This window comes from Canis lupus, chromosome 17, assembly GCF_011100685.1.
Source record: "Canis lupus familiaris isolate Mischka breed German Shepherd chromosome 17, alternate assembly UU_Cfam_GSD_1.0, whole genome shotgun sequence".
NCBI lineage: Eukaryota > Metazoa > Chordata > Mammalia > Carnivora > Canidae > Canis > Canis lupus.
In genome coordinates, this window is record NC_049238.1 from 51527327 (window position 1) to 51545502 (window position 18176).

At 50.4% G+C, this 18176-nt stretch overlaps 1 protein-coding gene and 1 long non-coding RNA gene across 2 annotated transcripts in view; one reads left to right on the forward strand and one right to left on the reverse strand.

Annotated features, from left to right (window-relative positions):
- Window positions 1-3898: 3898 nt before the first annotated feature.
- The window catches only part of DYSF (dysferlin), a 216308-nt gene continuing 202030 nt past the window's right edge, over window positions 3899-18176 (reverse strand). The window contains 6 exon segments of the mRNA XM_038561780.1: window positions 3899-4166; window positions 7801-7948; window positions 9285-9394; window positions 10984-10995; window positions 10997-11163; window positions 16316-16415. Of these exon segments, the coding sequence (XP_038417708.1) occupies window positions 4128-4166; window positions 7801-7948; window positions 9285-9394; window positions 10984-10995; window positions 10997-11163; window positions 16316-16415 (576 nt within the window). The 3' untranslated portion in view covers window positions 3899-4127.
- LOC119869700 lies at window positions 8549-12429 on the forward strand. The gene is made up of 3 exons (XR_005372590.1): window positions 8549-8842; window positions 10804-10889; window positions 12153-12429. It is a non-coding gene; the product is annotated as an uncharacterized LOC119869700 (long non-coding RNA).

Consider the following 18176-nt stretch of genomic DNA (forward strand, 5'->3'; position numbering starts at 1 on the left):
CCCCTTTTAACCGATGAGTTATTCGCCACCTTGCAGCCAGAATGGGTCTCAAATTTCAGAACATAACAACCCATCTTAAATGGCTCTGAGGGCCTGGCTATTTCAAGAGAACTTTCAGTGAAACACCCAGCAAAGCTCCTTCTTCAAAGGAAGCAGACACCTCATGAAGGACTATGATGCGATTTCAGCCCTGGGGGCACAGACTAGGGGCAGGGAGGCCGAGAGAATCGCGTCAGCCTGATCTCAGTGAGGGCTGCGCACCAGAGCAGGTCAGGGTAGACACCCCAGAGGAGATGGGCCAAGGCCAGGTCTGTACCTGGCTCAGCTCCGCAGAGCAGAGGGAAGAGCAGCAAATGACATGAGAGAGGCAAGCAAGGAGTGGCCTCCGGAGGAGCCAGAGATGGTTGACTTCCCTCCTGAGGATGCTGGAGAACCATCCCAGGGTCCTTTCCACTGCTTGTGGGCAATGGGGCCAGGGGGTGGAGAGGAGGAGGACCGAAAGGAAGGATTCTTGGGTTTCCATGAGGCCAGCCTGCTGGTGGCCTCACTGCAAGCGGGAATGTTGAGAATGGGGAGGGAAGTAGCTTGATGCAGAGCGACTCGAGAGCCAGAATCTGGGATTTGGTGATGTGTTAGGTAAGGGGGAAGGAGGAAGGAAGTCCCAAGAACGCTTCCCATGTGTCCAGCTCCAGTGACTGATTGTATGGAAGGAAGGGCAGGGCAGGAGCTGCTTTCACGGGGTGGAGAACAGAGATGTTGAGTGGGAGTCTCGAGCTTGCTGTGCATGGGAATTACTCCCGGGGAGATGCCCCCCACCCCACCCCACCCCACCGGCTAAGACGCTGGATGACATGGCTACAGCACAGAGCAGAAAGGGGACTAGACATAGGGATTCCAGGGTCAGTCGCCCCTGGAGGGCAATCAAAGCCACAGGAACGCATGTGGTGGCCAAGGAGGTGTGCAGTGTAATAAAGGGCCACGGGCCACAGCTTGGGCAGCACGGCAGACCAACAGAGAAGGATGCCTAGAAAGAGAGGAGAACAGAGAGGAGGAAAGCTGGACCTCTGTGATGTCATGGAAGCCAAAGATTTAAAGTGTCTCACGAACCAGAGGCACATTCAGTGCTGCCAGCTGTTGTGCAGAGGCTGGAAGGGTAAGTGGCTGCAGCTTTAACAACCGGGGCTAGATGGGACCCCGGTGTGAATTGGAAAAAGGTGCTCTTTCCTCAAGGTAGTTTACATCTGTGATAAAACTATTGTAACACACTGATTTTATTAGAACAAAACACTTTACTGCCATCTGTAGGAAAATTGTTATAATAAATAATAAATGTATGACATCCGAGATGGGGTGCCTGCACAGCGTAGCCCTGGTTATTGGCAGTGCAGTAAAAACAGTGTTCCAGAGAGCAGAAGATTGACCCGTGAGCATGCGGCCAGCTGTGGGTAGCACACTACACAATCAAAGATAAGGTATTCATGACCCCATGTAGCAAGATGACTAAAAGTTGCAGCCGTTCCAGAGTTGGTTCCTTCTCAACAGCTTCATGGAGAACCAGGTCCTTGCCATCCTCGGTGTGCCGGCATCCTTCCTCAGGCTTGTGCCCCTCACGATCACAATATGTCTGCCAGAGCTCAGGTCATTAACATTTTCCCACAACATGATTCAAAGGCAGAGGATGAAGATGAGCCTCCTTGCATGCTCTTTGTTACTGGGCATAAAGTTTCCTAAAAATTTTCCCAGCTGCTTCCCACTCCCCAAAACCACCACCACCACCACCACCACCACCACCACCACCACCACTTTCCCCTCAGGTCTCACTGGTCATAAATGAATCACCTGTGTCTTCCTAAACCAATCACTGGCAAGGGGGATGATGTCACTGTGATTGGTCTGATCTAAGAAGACAACTCCCACTAGGGCTGGGGCGCGGCTCCTCTCTCAGTACTTGGCCATTGAGAAAGCTGAGTAGTATCAGGATTCTTTGAGCAAGGAGGAATAGCAGAGTCCGCCACAGGCACAGAGTCAGAACAGTGGGCGGAGGAGTGAGTGTGAGGTGTGGACAGGGAGACACAAATGCAGACGATGCTTTCTAGAACTTTGAGAAGGGAGGAGAGAGACCATCACTGCAAGGAGACATGGAGGGCAGGAAGGGTATTGTGACTCTGCACTAAATATTTCTGGACTTCCTCGTCAAAATGGACTTCGTGAATGGTACCAACAGTCATGAAGACAGAAAATCGAGATTTATCCCACTTGGCATGTATCTCCTATAGCACCCCACCCCAATCCCAGCCCTAGCCAATCAATCCCCTGGGCCTCTCAAGTCTAATTTTCAGTATCTCTGGAATCCACTATCTCTATGCCAGAGTTTCTCAACAGGAGCAGGAACAGCATTCTGGACTAGATAATTATTTTGGGGAGATAGGGGCTGTTCTGTGCACTGAAGGATGTTTAGCAGCTGCTGGATGCCAGTAGCACCCTCACCCCACCCCAAATCAACCTCCAGCCAGGACAATCTAAGACATCTCCAGGAGCTGCCAAATATGCCTCGAGGGGTACAACTGCCCCTGGTTGAGAACTCGGTGCCCACATGGAAATTCTTATAGATCTTTGAACTGGTTTCCGGCTATGGCCAGTCTTCACACCCTCTGTTCCCTCTATTTTCTTTTCCACTCTCTGCCCTTGACCCTGTAACCCCTGCTCACCCATCAGCGCAATGTAATTGCCTATCTACCTGTCTTCCTTTCTGACTCAGTGGTGAGGTGTGGGAGGGCAGGAACCATCTCGACAAACCGATGTTTATCTTGATCAACATTGTATCTCTAGAGCCTAGCCCTTTGCCTGGTGCACAGATGGCTACAGACACACACACACATTTCTTTAATGAATGAATGAAGAGCATGAATGAATTAATGAGTGAATGATTCCTGCCCTGCCTTTCAGATCTTCCTTCCCCAGCTGAATATCGAGGGCCACTTCCAGCCTGAACCTTTCCTGAAGAGAGAAGCACTCTCTGAGAGAACCATTCTTGGAAGTATAGTTCACCCAGAAGGGTCCAGGATGTCAGTCCTGTGCCAATCCCCCCAGTCTGCCAATCAGGTGAAACAAGGCAGGGCTTCAGTCTGGGTCCCAGGCCAAGGGAGCAGACTCACAGTGGGAAATAGGAGAAGCCCTCCTGGGAAACAGGAGAGGAGGCGGCCAGCGCGGTGCTCCAGAGTTCCAGCCCCTCGGGCGAGAGAAGCAGAGGCCTCTATTTTGGAAACACAATGTTTTCGTGCTCTTTGCTTTTTCTCTAAGTATGTTCCTGCTGCCCCCGTAGATTAAGCCTGATTCATGCAGGAGACAACTGACTCTGAACTAATGCTAAGCTACAGACCACAAGGAAAAGGTGTGTTTGTGCAGACCAGATCTCGAAGCAGGGTAAGGAAGCAGAGCTAGGGAGTCCAAGAAATCCCAAAATTGTGGGGGATAAGGTCACAGCCAAAGGTCCAGCAGCCCTCCCTGCCTGGAGAGCTTCTGTCCCAACCCTTTCCATGGTGCTCCAACTGTATAAAGTGGACCCTCTGCCTGGGCATGGTCAAAGAAAGCAGAAGGTATAGTAACTGCCCGTCCAAGCAAAGCGAAGCCCGGGAAAGGAGGAGGAGAAGCCTAAGTGGGGAGGGGCGGGGAAGGGGAATGTCTCAGAGAACCAGAACATGATGGGTCTTTAGGCAGACCAGACGCCGAGCCTCAAAACCCACCCACCCTGACCAATCTTGTCAAAGTATAAAGTTTCCCTCAGAACACCAAGCCAGAGATGACTCGCACCCACTCGCACCCCACCCAGCCAGACACCCCACCCTACACGGTCACACCTCATTCAGGTACTACAAGGACACATAAGCCAACATGGCCCTGTGGTTCAAACTGGTTTTTTTACTGAAATATCTATGGGCTGATCCAAAAAGGGTTGGATTGGGGGAGAAAGAAATGATGAAACAGCAATGATCCCAGCACTCGATGGCACCAACTCTTGGTGCATGTGCCAGTCTGTCTGCCCACCCTGGCAGCCTGGTCAGGCCTGAAGGTCTGGAGGAGCTCAGCGAAGGTAGGTGAAGAAGGCAGCCAGGCCTGGGCCAGAGTCCTCAGCTGAAGGGCTTCACCAGCTTCATGGCAGCGTAGTTCTGGAGGGAGGGAAGAGGCAGCAACACATGATGACAGCCTCCGGGGTGGGGGGGGGGGGCAAGAGGTGGGAAAGGTGGCTCACCTACTCAACCACCTGCCCACACCTTACCCTCACCACCCCCTGCACCACACTCAGCTCAACACCCCACCTACTGGGGCTCTCGCCAACCACACAAGCCCACACCCTCCTGAAACTCTGCTTGCACCCTCCCACCTAGGGCCACAGCTGCCTGAATTGCTCTGCCTTCTGCCCACTTCCATGCTCCAACCACCTGCCAAGAAGACTCTGATCACCCAGGTCCTGGTCAGAAGCAGGCATGCCGTGGTCTCTTCCACCAGACAGGTGGCCTGAAGGCATGGCCATAATTCTCGCCACCCCCCTCCCATGGGCCCCACACAGGAACCCACATGGACTCACTGGCCACCACAAGTGCCATCCAGAAAACAGAGAGAGGGTTGCAGGGTGGGGTGTATGGGGGCGACCTACCACGCAGGTCAGCGCTAGAGATGGGTCACCCCTGATTAAGCCCTGCCTGCTGCAGGACTGACAGGAATCTCCCCTCCCCACTCCTCCCCCAAAAAAACCATGAAAACACATACAACACAACACAGGGCTCCTAATTGGGACAGTATGTTCCCCAGCGCCGGCCCGGGAAAGCCAAGTCTGGAAACAAAGCCACCACTCCTTCCCCGCCAGATCGCCTCCTGCCTCCCCACACTGGCCCTGCTCCCGGCTGGCTCTCGTGGGGGGAGCCGGGAGGATCAGACAGGCTGCCCTCCACGTCCCCCTCCCAAGGTAATTTCCAAGAGGGTGGGGAGTTAGGCCGACCAAGGGGCTGCAGCCCTGGCTTTGTTCGGGTCCCTCTCCACCAGACCCCTTGCCCCTAAGGCCTAAAAGCCCGGTGAGGATCTGGGCCCTATTAAGTGACTGGGCAACTGGCTGGAGGGAAGCAGGATGTGCCCAGCTTGTAGTAAAGAGCTACACACAAAAAAGGTCTGCAGCCTCAGGCCTGTGCCGCCCCTCTAGACCTGGACCCTCCCCGGGGATCTGGCCCTCGCGTGCGGCTCCGGCAGAGGGAGGCAAAGTTGGTATTTGCAAGAGGACGATTTCCAGAAGGACTCAAGGAGAGTGATGCCACGGTTGGGGGACAAGACAGGGGAGGGCTCTGACAAGGGCTGTTGTCAAAGTGCTCCTCCGCTCCTGCCCACAGGGACTGAGGCTAAGGCTGCCCAAAAGTAAGGAAGGACAACAGGCTGGCAGTGACCGGAAATCTTCTCTCCCCCCTGCCCCGGCCAGGGAGCAGGCCCTCCTTCCCTGGGTCCCTGAAGGCCTGGCCTGCCACCCAGCTGGAGCTAGTCACAGAATGGCAGTGATGACACTTGGGACCTGCCCCTGCCCTCCCCTCAGCTCTTCAGGAGAAGGCTAGCTTGAGATGCAGCACCCCCAGGGAAGGTAAAAGAACTCCCCTGACCCCAGTCCTAGTCACAGCAGGTCCAAGCAGTGCTAGCCCAGCCCCTCCCCATGTGGCTAGGAGAGCCTCGTCCAGGTCACCCAGGAGGTCACTGGCAACACTGGAGCCTCGCCAACATCTCTCCAGGCACAGAGCCCCATCCTACATAGCGGGGCAAACCTCCGTGTGTCCAAGGCAGGCTCCCTCCAACAGACCCAGGGCCAGTCCAGCACCCTGCGTCTCTGACCAGCAGCCTGGGACCGCCGCTGCTGCTCCTCAGACCACCTCCTTGCAGAGTGAGGGTCTGAGCCAGCTCTCCTCTGCCTAAACTCCCCTGGCCCGAGCCTCAGGATGGAGCCCCATCCCTCCTTCACTGGCTTCGCTGTGTCTCCCCAAGAACCACACTCCCTGGCAGCACAGAGCTCGTCACCTTCTCCCTCAACCCCACCACACACGCTGTGCTTAAGGAAGTCCTCACCTGAACTGAGTGGCAGCCAGATATACCCAGAATGAGAGGAGGGAACCCTGAGGACAGGCCAGCGAGGGGAGCCATGCCTCCCTGGCTCAGCAACCCAGGCCTGCCCAAATCGGGGGAGATACTGAGGCAGAGTCTGAGCCTGAGTCCGGATCCACAGCTGCCACATTGCACATGCCCTTCCATGGCCCCAGATTGGTGATTTTGTGACTTTGGTCTTCCTTGGTTTCAAGAGGCCCCCGCCAAACTGCACATGTTTCAGGTCCCTACCACCTGGACCCTCCCCTAGACCACAGCCATAGCTAGCCAACTGCCTGTGACTCTTCCCAGAACACATTTCAGCAGGGCACTCCAGGTGACCACAGGCAGCTTGGAGGGCCTGGCCTGCAGCTGGACACATCAGCCATTCCAGCTCAAGACCCTCCTTTGTCACTTATGGCCCAGAGAGTAGCTGGGGCCTGGACAGATGGTACCCCTGCTATTCCTCACAGTCCATGATATTAGGGACTGAAGGGGATGGCTTTGTGGTTTTAACTGTCTTCCTGGTAGGAGATGCATGCTGTTCATATAAGGCCCCGCCAGCCACAGTGGGAGAGAGCTCTCCATCCTCCCTGTCCTCTGGAGGATTCACAAAGCAAAGAGCACTCAGACAAGTAATTGTCAATCCCAGAGCAGACTGCCTGCTGTGGGGACGGCACCCTTGGCCAGCAGCCTGGTGCTGATAGGGACAGAGGCCTGCAATGGCTGGAACCGAGGACCAGAACTGTGCTGATTGCTGTGCAGACCTGAGCCAGTCCCTTCCATCACTGGGTGTCTGTTTCTTTGCCATTAGAATCAGGGTGACATGGGGTTGATCATGCCATTCTCTCTACTTTTTTTTTTTATCAATTTGACATTTAAATATGAAAAAGTTTTGTAAAAAAATGTAAAGAACATTAAAAATCAGGAATCAGCCTGGGAACACTTCACACTCTGAGGTTCCAGAGACACAGTGGGGTGGGGAGCTGGAGCATCTTTGGGGCTCCCTGATGATCTGTGAGGGCAGGGAAGCACAGACAGGAAACAAAGGTGAGGTCCTGCTACTCCTCTCTGGGAGGAGCCCAGCGGAGCTGGTGGTATAGCAGCCCTTGGTAGACTGGCCCCACAGCTCCTTGCCAGGTGTCAGCTGGCTTCCTACCCCGATCACCAACGTGCCCTGGAGAGAGGCTCCTGGGCCTGCCCACACCTTCCCCCATACCCACCCCACCGCAAGAGGCAGGACACACTCAATCAAGGTCCTCAGGCAGACAGTGAGACCCTATCCCAGCACTAGGGCCTCCCTTCCTCTGGACATCAACAGGTGCCATTCTTATGAACAGAAGGGTTTTCACCTCAGCCCTGCCATCCATACCTACCCTTCCCTTCCAGACCCACTTCAACATAATCCATCAAGAAAGTTCCCCTGCCCACTGCCCACCCCTGCCCAAGGGGCCTCACCTTCTGCCAATGTTGATGACAGAGTCTAGGGGCTTGCCTAGCACAGCTATGTCTCCCCATTGAAGGCAAAAACTCAGTTTCTCCCACTGGACGAAGAGAAGGACTTTGCCCCAAGGGCAGGACTTTGTCTCTTCCAGATTGGGGACTCCCCAGAGTGGGGGCTCTGTCTCCCTCATCAGACCAGAGGATCCTCCAAGACAGTGTCTGGGCCTCCCCCTCAGGCCTACTCACCGGGAAAGCATAGATGAAGATGCCTAAGAATAGTAGCAGGATGAAGAGAATGATGAAGAGGATAATGGCACATCGGAACCGCCGCCACAGGATGAACTTCATAGTCTTGTATGGAGAGGTGAACCAGAGGAAGGAGGTGTCAGGGCGCCTGGAAGTGAGACCCCAGAGGTCAGCGAGGCATCCCCTACCTGGGCTGCCTTCTCCAAACCCTGCTCCTAAACCACCCTGGCCTTCCACAGTTGGCCCCCAGGACCAGCCCAGCCTCAGTGCCCCAGTACTTTCCCTCTCCATTCCCCTGTCCTCTGAGCCTTTGCTCCAGTGGGAGCCTTGTCCATGCTGCCTCCTCTTCTTGGCATCACCCAGCCCTAGGCACCCTCCGAGACCCAGCTCTCAGCCACCAGCTCCTCTCCCTGACCCAGAACTTAATTCCCAGCTAGAGATGTGGGAGCTGGGCAGAGCTTCAAGGGGCTGGCACATTAGGTGAGTGACAGCCCCCTGAGCCCCAGCTGAGCCAAAGCACCCACCTACATGCACATGGCTGGTCCATGATCAGGGAAGGATGATGGGAAGTGAACCCAGAAAACTGGCTTTCTCCCACTCACAGCCAAGAACCTTGAAACCTTCCCTAGGTCACCTGCCAACTCCGAGAGCATGCAGGATGTTGTGTCTCAACAATGGCTGTTGTAACATCAGAGTGCACATCACTGGGTGTCCTGGGCTCTCTTGCCTTTCACCCAGATCCCAAAAGCCTTGGGCAGGGATGCCTCTCACAGCTCTGCCAGCCCCACAGCACTAGGGAATCACCATGATAAATGGCCCATCTGTGCCAAGTCTGACCTGAGCCAGCCTGTGGGGTGGCCAGATGCAGCTCTCACCGCTGCCCCCACAGCCATCCTCCCGGCCCTAGTAACTGCCCTCAAGGCCTCTACATCCATTGGATTGGTCTATATCCGTTAGCAGCCTATGAGGTAGGGAAGACAGGGATTCAGAGATGGGAAAATGAAGGCTGGAAGGCTGTTTGAAAGCCACAGTGACACCACAGGTGAGCCCCGGAAGGCAGCCGGGCCAAGGCAAAAACCTTGATTGGGCTCCAGAGAGAATCAGAGCAGGTGTGAGAATTTCAGCTTCCCTTTCCAGGTGGAATGACCTTATTTAACTTTGCTAACATTGTTTCTTCATCTGTAAAATGGAGATAATAACCACCCATCAGGGAGGTTCCATACCACTGCATACATTTACCACATGACCACATGCTCGGCACACAACCAATACCTACCCAGCAGCCCCTGCTTCTCATATTAGCTGAAGAGCATTTCCTGAAAGGATGCCTGTCCCCTGATCCTAACTTCTCATATGACTGTGGACAAGTCACATCCCCCCTGAGTCATTTGGACCTTGTGACTTCTGCATGACTATGCGGTGGCTGCCTCCTAAACCATCCCTCCTGGCCCCTGGGCATCAGGGGTCAAGGACTGGGCACTAACCTTGGGTCCTCGAGCTTGGGGTTCATGTTGGGTTCATCCCGGCCCTGGCCAGCAGGCCGCTCCTCATGCTCACTCTCTGCTACGATCTCCAAGGTCATTTCCAGCTTGCCCTGAAGGGACAGAGGGGACCTGGTCAGGTGCACAAAGGCTCTGTGTCATGGCTTGGAGAGGAATCCGGCCAGAACAGACATAAGAGCCACTTTATTTATTTGTTTGTTTGTTTTAAGATATAGGGTTACTCTGATCACAAAAGCACTACTGAAGGGCACCTGGGGGGCTCCATGGGGGAGTGTCTGCCTTCAGCTCAGGGCATGATCCCAGAGTCTTGGGATCGAGTCCCACATCAGGACTTCTCCCTCTGCCTATATCTCTGCCTCTCTCTGTGTCTCTCATGAATAAAATCTTAAACAAAAAAAAAAGCACTACTGCTCCTTGTAGAACATTTAGAAACTACAGCAATGTATAAGGAGAAAATCAGCCCTACTTACACTATGTGGAGACCAGCACCATTCATATTTTTATGTACCAGAGCTATTTTCCTCTGCAAGTATATGCAATATCTCCCTTTGTATATATCGTACCAGAGCTTGCTTCTTTCACTTAGAAATATGTTTCACTATATAATCATATATTCTTTAAAGCTTGTTTTTTAATGGCTGTAAAACATTCTATGGGATGGTTGACCATAATTTATTTAGTAAACTACTTATTTTGGTTCATTTAGGTTGTTTCCAACTCTTTGATGTTATAAATAATGCTGCAAAAAAACACCCCAGAGCCTACACTTTTAATTGTGTCTGTTTATTTCTTTAGGGGAAATTTTGAAAAGTGGGATGACAGCATCCAAGGGCATAAATATTGTTAAATCCCTGGCTATATATTACCAAATTGCTTCCCTAAATGGTAAAACCATTAGCCCTCCCAGCAGAGGTAAATGAGGGGCTTGCCTCTGTGTCTTCACCAGCAATGAGCATTGAGGGGTGTTTTTTTCTTTAATGTCTAATTTAATAGGCAAAAATGTTTTCACATTTAAAATTATTCCTTTAATTACTAGGAGGAATGAAACTTTTTAAATGTTTAATGGCCATTTCTACTTCTTTTGTGTATTATCTTTGCTGGTTGTTCTTTTGAGGTGCTAGTCTTCTTAATAAGTGTTATAATTCCTTCTACAACAAGGGTATTTTATTTCAGGTCCACTTTAGGGGTTGGCCATCTGCCTGCACTTTCTCAGTAAACCTTCAGGGATTCACTTCCTCTCCAGAGGAAGGACAAGTCCTCCCCAGTGCCATGGCACCCCTGAGCAGACCTCTGGGTGAGGAGAGTAGTACAAGGATGGTCCTTGGAAGGATCCTGCTCCAGTGGGAGAAACACTCCCCCAGTCCTCCATGGAGAGCCCGGGCCAGAGGGGAGCTGGAGAGGAGCCGAGGAGGAGCCGAAGACACAATCCCCAGAGGCCAAGGAGCAGAGTATAAATTAAACAATGTCCACAGGAGTTAAGAGTATCTTTCCATTTAAATAGGCTTCCTGGGATGCAAACCTCAAGTTGCTGAAGGCTGGGAACTAGAAGAGAACCATGACAGCGCCTTGGAAGACAGGAGAGGCAGGGTAGGAGAGAGGGAGAGCGCCCAGTACGTGCCCAGTAATCCCTACAGAAGAAGCCAGTCGGCTGCCTGCACCAGGCTAGAGGGAGCCCACTTACTGCCAGGATCTTCCTTCTCGCCCTCTTCTGCTACGCAGGGCCACCAGCCCTTAACTGTTTTCTGTTCAAAAAGGGACACAAACCACTCCGGGTGGAAAGTGTCATCCAGCTGGTCCAAGGAGCACTTCTCAGCTGTCTTGGCAGGCTTGGGCATGTGGTTGAGATCCAACTGCAAGGAGCCTGCAGCAGAGAGGGGTTCTTTGGCAGAGGGTTTCTCAATCACTGCCAGCCTGGGGCTATCCCGGGGCTGGGCAGTTTCAGGAAAAACTATCACGTCCTCTGCTTGGATCCATGGGCTTAGCCACAGGTCAGATCCCACAAACTCTCCACTTCCCCACCCACTGCCTCTCACTGCACATACACAGCTGGGCATCCAACTCCTCATGCATCCATATGCTCAGTTATCTACCCTTACTGGTTCACCCTTCACGAAGCTTCCTGCATGTTCAACTTCAGCTTACGTTGTACAAGATCCATTCATTCACCCATTGTCTACATCCATCCATCCATTTTTTTAAATTGCTTTTATTGTGGTAAAATATATATAACATAAAATTTGTCACTTTATCCATTTTTAAATGTATAATTGGGTGGCATTAATTACATTCACACAATCATCATGCAATCAAGCACCACTACCTATTTCCAAAACATTTTCATCCTCCCAAACAGAAAATCTGTCCCCATTAAGCAATGACTCCCCATACCCCTTCCTTTCAGTCCCTGAGATACTCTAATCTCCTTTCTGTATGAATTTGCCTATTTGAGATATTTCATGTAGGCGGGATCCTAAAATATTTCTCCTTTTGTGTCTGGATTATTTCATATTGCATGCTTTCCAGTTTCATCCATGTTGAAGTATGTATTAGTGCTTCATTCCTTTTTATAGTGGAATGATGGTCCATGGTACAGACCACATTCTGTCTGTCGATGGTTGTTTCTACCTTTTGACTATTGTGAATCATGCTACTCTGAACACTGGCATGCAAGTGTCTCAGCCTCAGTTTTCAATTCTTTGGGGTATGAGAATAGAATTGCTAGGTCATATGGTAATTTCTGTGTTTGGTTTTTCAAGGTCCTGCCAAACTGTTTTCCACAGCAGCAGTACCAATTTCTCTACATCCTCTCCAACACTTGTTGTTTTCCATTTTCTGTTTTTGCTTTTTTAGAGTCATCTAGGAGATGTGAAGTGGTATCTCACTGTGTTTCATCCACCCATTTTTCCATCTGCCTGCCTAGTTCTCCAAGCAGCCATCTTTCTATACCGTTTATCTACTCGTCCATTTTATCAATCATCTCCCTATATAGCTCCATCTTTTTGGTTGAACCATATGAAAATGGTATTCAACTATCTTTGACCTATAAAAACAGCAATTTCATGTGGTTTCACCTAATCCAATCACAACAACATGATGAAGTCAATGGGACTGGAGCATAAACTGCTGAAGGGATTAAGTGAGAAAGATAAATCTAAAAAATGTTTTCTGAGGCCAAATTAAAGAAATTCTTGAATACCATGCAAAAGAGATTAGATTTTTTCAGTGTGGAATGCTCAGTTACTGTAAGTATCCACCGATGGGTTTTCTTTCTTTCCACTTATCCACTTATCCCTCCACCTACCCATCCACTGTGGTCTAACTAACCCCATCCCTCCACAGCTGCCATTTGTTGAGCACTACATCTATCCATTGATCAGGCTGTTATTCTGTCCATCCATTCATTCAATTCTGTATGAGCATTCATCTATCTATCCCCCTGCCATGTCTCTCCATCCCTCAAATGTAGATGAATGTGGGATGCCTGGGTGGCTCAGTGATTGAACATCTGCCTTCAGCTCAGGGCGTGAACCCGGGGTCCTGGGATCAAATCCCACTTTGGGATCCTTGCATGGAGCCTGCTTCTCCCTCTGCCTGTGTCTCTCTGCCTCTCTCACGAATAAAATATTTTTTAAATGAAAAAGAATGTTTATTTCCCATAGTAAATATAGTCCTAATATAACATTAAGAAAAAATCAAGATATTAAACCATACACGTGTGTGTGTATACACAAAATTATCCCAGTATGAGAAAGGGGAACCCTCTTGCACTGTTGGTGGGTATGTGAACTGGTGCAGCCACTCTGGAAAACTGTGTGGAGGTTCCTCAAAGAGCTAAAAATAGATGTGCCCTATGACCCAGCAATTGCACTGCTGGGGATTTACCCCAAAGATACAGATGCAGTGAAACGCCGGGACACCTGCACCCCGATGTTTATAGCAGCAATGTCCACAATAGCCAAACTGTGGAAGGAGCCTCAGTGTCCATCAAAAGATGAATGGTTAAAGAAGATGTGGTCTATGTATACAATGGAATATTACTCAGCCATTAGAAACGACGAATACCCACCACTTGCTTCGATGTGGATGGAACTGGAGGGTATTATGCTGAGTGAAGTAAGTCAATCGGAGAAGGACAAACATTATATGGTCTCATTCATTTGGGGAATATAAAAAGTAGTGAAAGAGAATAAAGGGGAAAGGAGAAAAAATGAGTGGGAAATATCAGAAAGGGAGACAGAACATGAGAGACTCCTAACTCTGGGAAATGAACAAGGGGTGGTAGAAAGGGAGGTGGGCGGGGGGTGGGGGTGACTGGGAGACGGAGGGGGGCACTTGATGGGATGAGCACTGGGTGTTATTCTATATGTTGGCAAATTGAACACCAATAAAAAATAAACTTAAAAAAATTATCCCAGTATGATCTACATAAAAGACTGTAAGGAAACATTGTATAATCTCTGGATGGCAAGATGACAGATCTTAGCTATTACTTTAATAAATATTTTTAAAAAGCAAAATATGTAATTAGAAACACATGAAGGAGAAAAAAAGAAATCTTATGAAGTTAAAAGTGGTAGTTTTAATGGTTTTATTTTTATTTTTAAAAACAAAAGATGAACCTGTTTTGTTTAATTTTGAACACTATTTTCTCATTCAGTAAAAATGCAGCTTTCTTTGTTTTTCTTTTTAAAATTAATTTTCTGAAGCCTCACCTCATAAAGAAAAGCCTGAGAGAATGATGCCAAAAAAAACTGTTAAGTCTGTAAGCAAAAAAGCCTCCATAAAAAAATTAAAAAGCAGTTGAAGAAAGGGGAAGAATCATTTGTAATGATTCTTGTGTCCTTACTATGTAAAAAGCTCTGAAAATAAAAAATCAAAGATAAACAAAAACATGAAAATAAAATCTCACTAATAGTATGGGTCATAAATATATTTTTAAAGTTCTACCTCACAAGTAAAGAAGAGATGCAAACAAAAATTAAAATGAGGTGTCAAGTAGGCAATGTTTTCAGAAAAGATAACATTGATAACAAAAATTTAGGGAAAATGGCTCCCTTATACAAAAAGGGCACATATGGGGAGTAAAATGTCAGTGTAAAAATCGAATAACAACTGAATAAAATATTTCAAAAGCCACGAGAATGTACAAAGACTCTAAAAACCTACTTACAATTCAGGAAAGGTATGTACAAAGGGTTCAGAGCTGTGTGCCTAAAGGTATCGTTCATAGTGGAGGATCTAAAGATGAGCTGAGTGCCTACCAAGAGAAGATTGGTTAGGCTGAACAGGGCCCAGGGACAGGCAAGACTTAAGTATGATGATGCAAATATAAATGTAAGCAGACAACTACCAACAGATAGGATGTTCTTAAAATATTAAGTTTTCCAAAAAGCTAGGATAGAAAACATATGTGTGATAAAACTCATTCTGCCATATATGTGTGTGTGTGTGTGTATTTATATATATATATCCCATTTATGTATACATGATTATATGTGTGTATAAATACATATACAACATACATGTGGTTGCTTATATATGAAATACATGCTAACATATGAGTGGAGGTTAACTCTGGGTAGTGAAATTTTAATACATAAATAAAAGGAGGCACTGTTGATCTGTATTTTTCCAATTTTCTACAGGAATTATGTACTGCAGATAAATCAGTAAAAGAACAAAAGTCCAACTGGATGCCATGATTTTGACAGCCTGAATCTTTTCCAGTGAAGCCCTACAACAACCCTCGGGTCCTCTGAGTGTGTGGGTGACCCGGCAGGGAGTGGCAGGGGCAGGAGAGATGGAAAAGTAGGCAGGCCTCCTCCTCACCCCTGCTGAAGCTGCTCCTTAGCACTCCCCCTGCAGGGGCCCAAGGGCTCAGCAAAGACCAGCTCACCTTTCTGCAATCAAGGGCCACCAAGAAGGGCTCCGTGATGCGTTCAAAGCCACCCTGCTCCCAGTAGCAGTGTGGGCCGACAATTCAGGACTCCTGACTTCCCAGGCTGCCTTTTTCACAAGGTCCACTTTTTTTTTTTTTAATTGAATTAAAACTCCTATAAAATGTACCAATTTAACCATTTTAAAGTGTAAAACTCAGGGGTTTTACACCACTGACCCATTAGTAGTCACTCATTCCCCTCCTGCCAATGCCCAGCAACCACATGGCCACTTTCTCTTTCTGCGTTTGCCTACTGAGGACAATTCATATACACGGAATCACATGCTACAAGTCCTGTCACGACTGGCTTCTTTCACTTAGCATGTTTTCAAGGTTTGTCCAGGTTGTAGCGTGGACCTGTATTTCCTTTCTTTCTGTGGGTAATATCCAACTGTGTGGATAGACCACACTTTCTGGGTAACTCTGGCAAGTTGTGACAGGGCTGTTACTCAAGTCCCACCTCCTGGCCCCTACGACCATCCTCCTCGCCCCATGTCTCACCCTGTCTTTACCACATCCTCCAGCCCAGCACTCCCTGCTCCCAGCTCAGGTTTCTTCCCACCTCTTCCAGACCAGAAGCCTGCCTGGGGGCCCAGAGGATGGAGCCACAACAGCTCATTCACTCATCACTCAGGCACAAGGGCAAAGAGGGTTCCTCACTCGCTGGGCCCAAGCTGCCCCGTCTAGACAGGGGTAGAGGTGGGGGCATCCCGTCAAGGCCAGACATCCAGCTCCTGTTTGCACTGCCTTTGACCTGTGCTCTCCTGCCTTCCTTACCTGACTCCTACCATCCGATGTAGCCCAGCATGCAATGCCACCCCCCATCCCCCTACAGGCCACTATGATCACTTGGGCACTCCTCTGCATTACAGACCTTGCTCAGCACTGGGGAGCAGTGACCCTGAGCTCCCAGAGGACGGAAAGTAGGACTGCTCCTCCTGCCAGCCTTCCCAAGAATAGCACATACACACACACACACACACACACACACACACACATACACACACACACAAAAGTAGGGGTTCTAGGTCCACTCCCAACATGCAGAAAGGTGCTGACTGGAAACGGTGCTCACCCAGAAAGTCGTCAAAGGAGAACTTGTCATTGTCCCAGATCTGAAATACCACTCGTGCTGGGATTTTGCTCTCAGTCTTGTCCAGCCTCCAGAAAGCATCCTGGCCCAAAGGAAGAAGCAGGGAAGCATGATTAGACAGAAACAGCCCGGAAGGCTGCCTGGAGAAGGCAGTGAATGGGACATCTGTTAGGGACTTGCCAGCGCCAGGTCCAGGTGGGAAGATTGCTAAGATGCCGGTGGACAGTGTTCAAGGACCCATGAAGGAACCACGCAGGCTGGCTTCACATGATGCGGCTCATTTAAGCCGCTCAGTGCCACGGGCAGAGGTTTCATTCCCATATTACAGATGATGAAGCAGAGACTTGGAGAAGTTAAGAATGTGCCCAAGGTCTGACAGCTAATAATAATATTAACCTGCACTTCCTATGTTCTAGCCCTTTACCACTATGAGCTCATTTATCCTTCCAACAACCTATAAGGGAGATGCTGTCCTTACAGCCGAGGAAACCAGAGCAAGGGACCTGCCCCAGTCACACTGCTAGGAAGTGACGAGCCAGGATTCAAAGCCAGGCAGTCAGGTTCCAGAGTCCTGCTTTCACCTCTAAATCTTCCTTTGCTCAAGTGCTCTTGGGGACAGGGTTGGCTGACTGAGAAACTGGTGCCCCCACCCCATCCTAGCTGTCACCAGAAGGACCCCCTGACACACTGCTATAAGGAGCTGACTTAAGGGAACAATAACCCCAGCTCCTCCCTGGCATCCCCACCCCATCTTTATCTCCAAGAGCTTGCCTTGGGACAAACCCAAAGACCCCAGGGCTGGGAAGTTCCCTACCCTTCTGCTCTCCCCACCCCACCCCCCTCTGACCACTCAGCCTGGACCAGCAATAATGTGGGCTTCTTCCCCCAGAGGCCTCATTAGAGCAGCTGAAGGATGAAGATAGGCATGCTGAGGCCTGTGTTCAGCCCTGCTCAATCCATATGACTGTCACTGGGTTTTCCCGCTCATGCTTGTTCTCTCGTCTCATTGTAGTTTCTCCTGAGTGAGTGGCAAGGACAGGAACCATTATGACGATCCTGCAGACAGTGGGTGCCAGATCCTGAGTGCCAGGTCACAGCAGGGGCCTGGCCCGAGTCTCAGGAGACAGACTCCATGGGGAGTCAGTGAGAACTCCTGATCCCATAGGGTTTCCCTGCCGCTGAGTGCCCTGTATCCGCGGCCTGGCTGCCTAGCCGGGGCTGTGCCTACTGAGTGGCCATCCCGGGTCATGCAGACCCACAGAGCTCCTGAACCACAAACCAGGCCCTGCAAGGAACAGTCACCTTGCAAAGCACACAACTGCAGCTTGGCCTACTGCCTGATTTGGCGAGGGGCTCGGGCCCCCAGCTGGCCCCCGTCTGGTGCCTCCCCTCTTCCGGGCCCCAGCCCTCCTGCAGGTGCCTCCCTTCTCTGGCGGGGCTTTTATGGCCAGCTTCGCAGGCCCGCCTGCACAGGCCGCCAGCATCCTCCATTCCTCTGGCCGGCCCGGTTTATGGGCTCAGTAATGAGCCAGAGGTTCAAACAGCCCCTGGTGGGAGCAGCTGGGCTGGGGCTCCAGCCTGGGGAATGGCCCTCCAGGTCCCAAGCGCTCATTACGCTCCCGGTCTGGGCCCTTTTACTAGCTGTTTATTTGCAGGGTGGGTGCCTGACTCGCAAGCAGGCCCCAGTGGGTGTGCTGGGCTCCAGGTGGGGAGCCAGGCCGGGGCAACCAGCGGCGGTTCAAAGCGGCCGGATGAAAGGAGACCCTTGTGCTTTACGACAGTCTCGTCTGGTTAATGGGGTCCCCGGAGGGCCTGCCTGCCAGAGGCCCTGAACCCCTCGGCA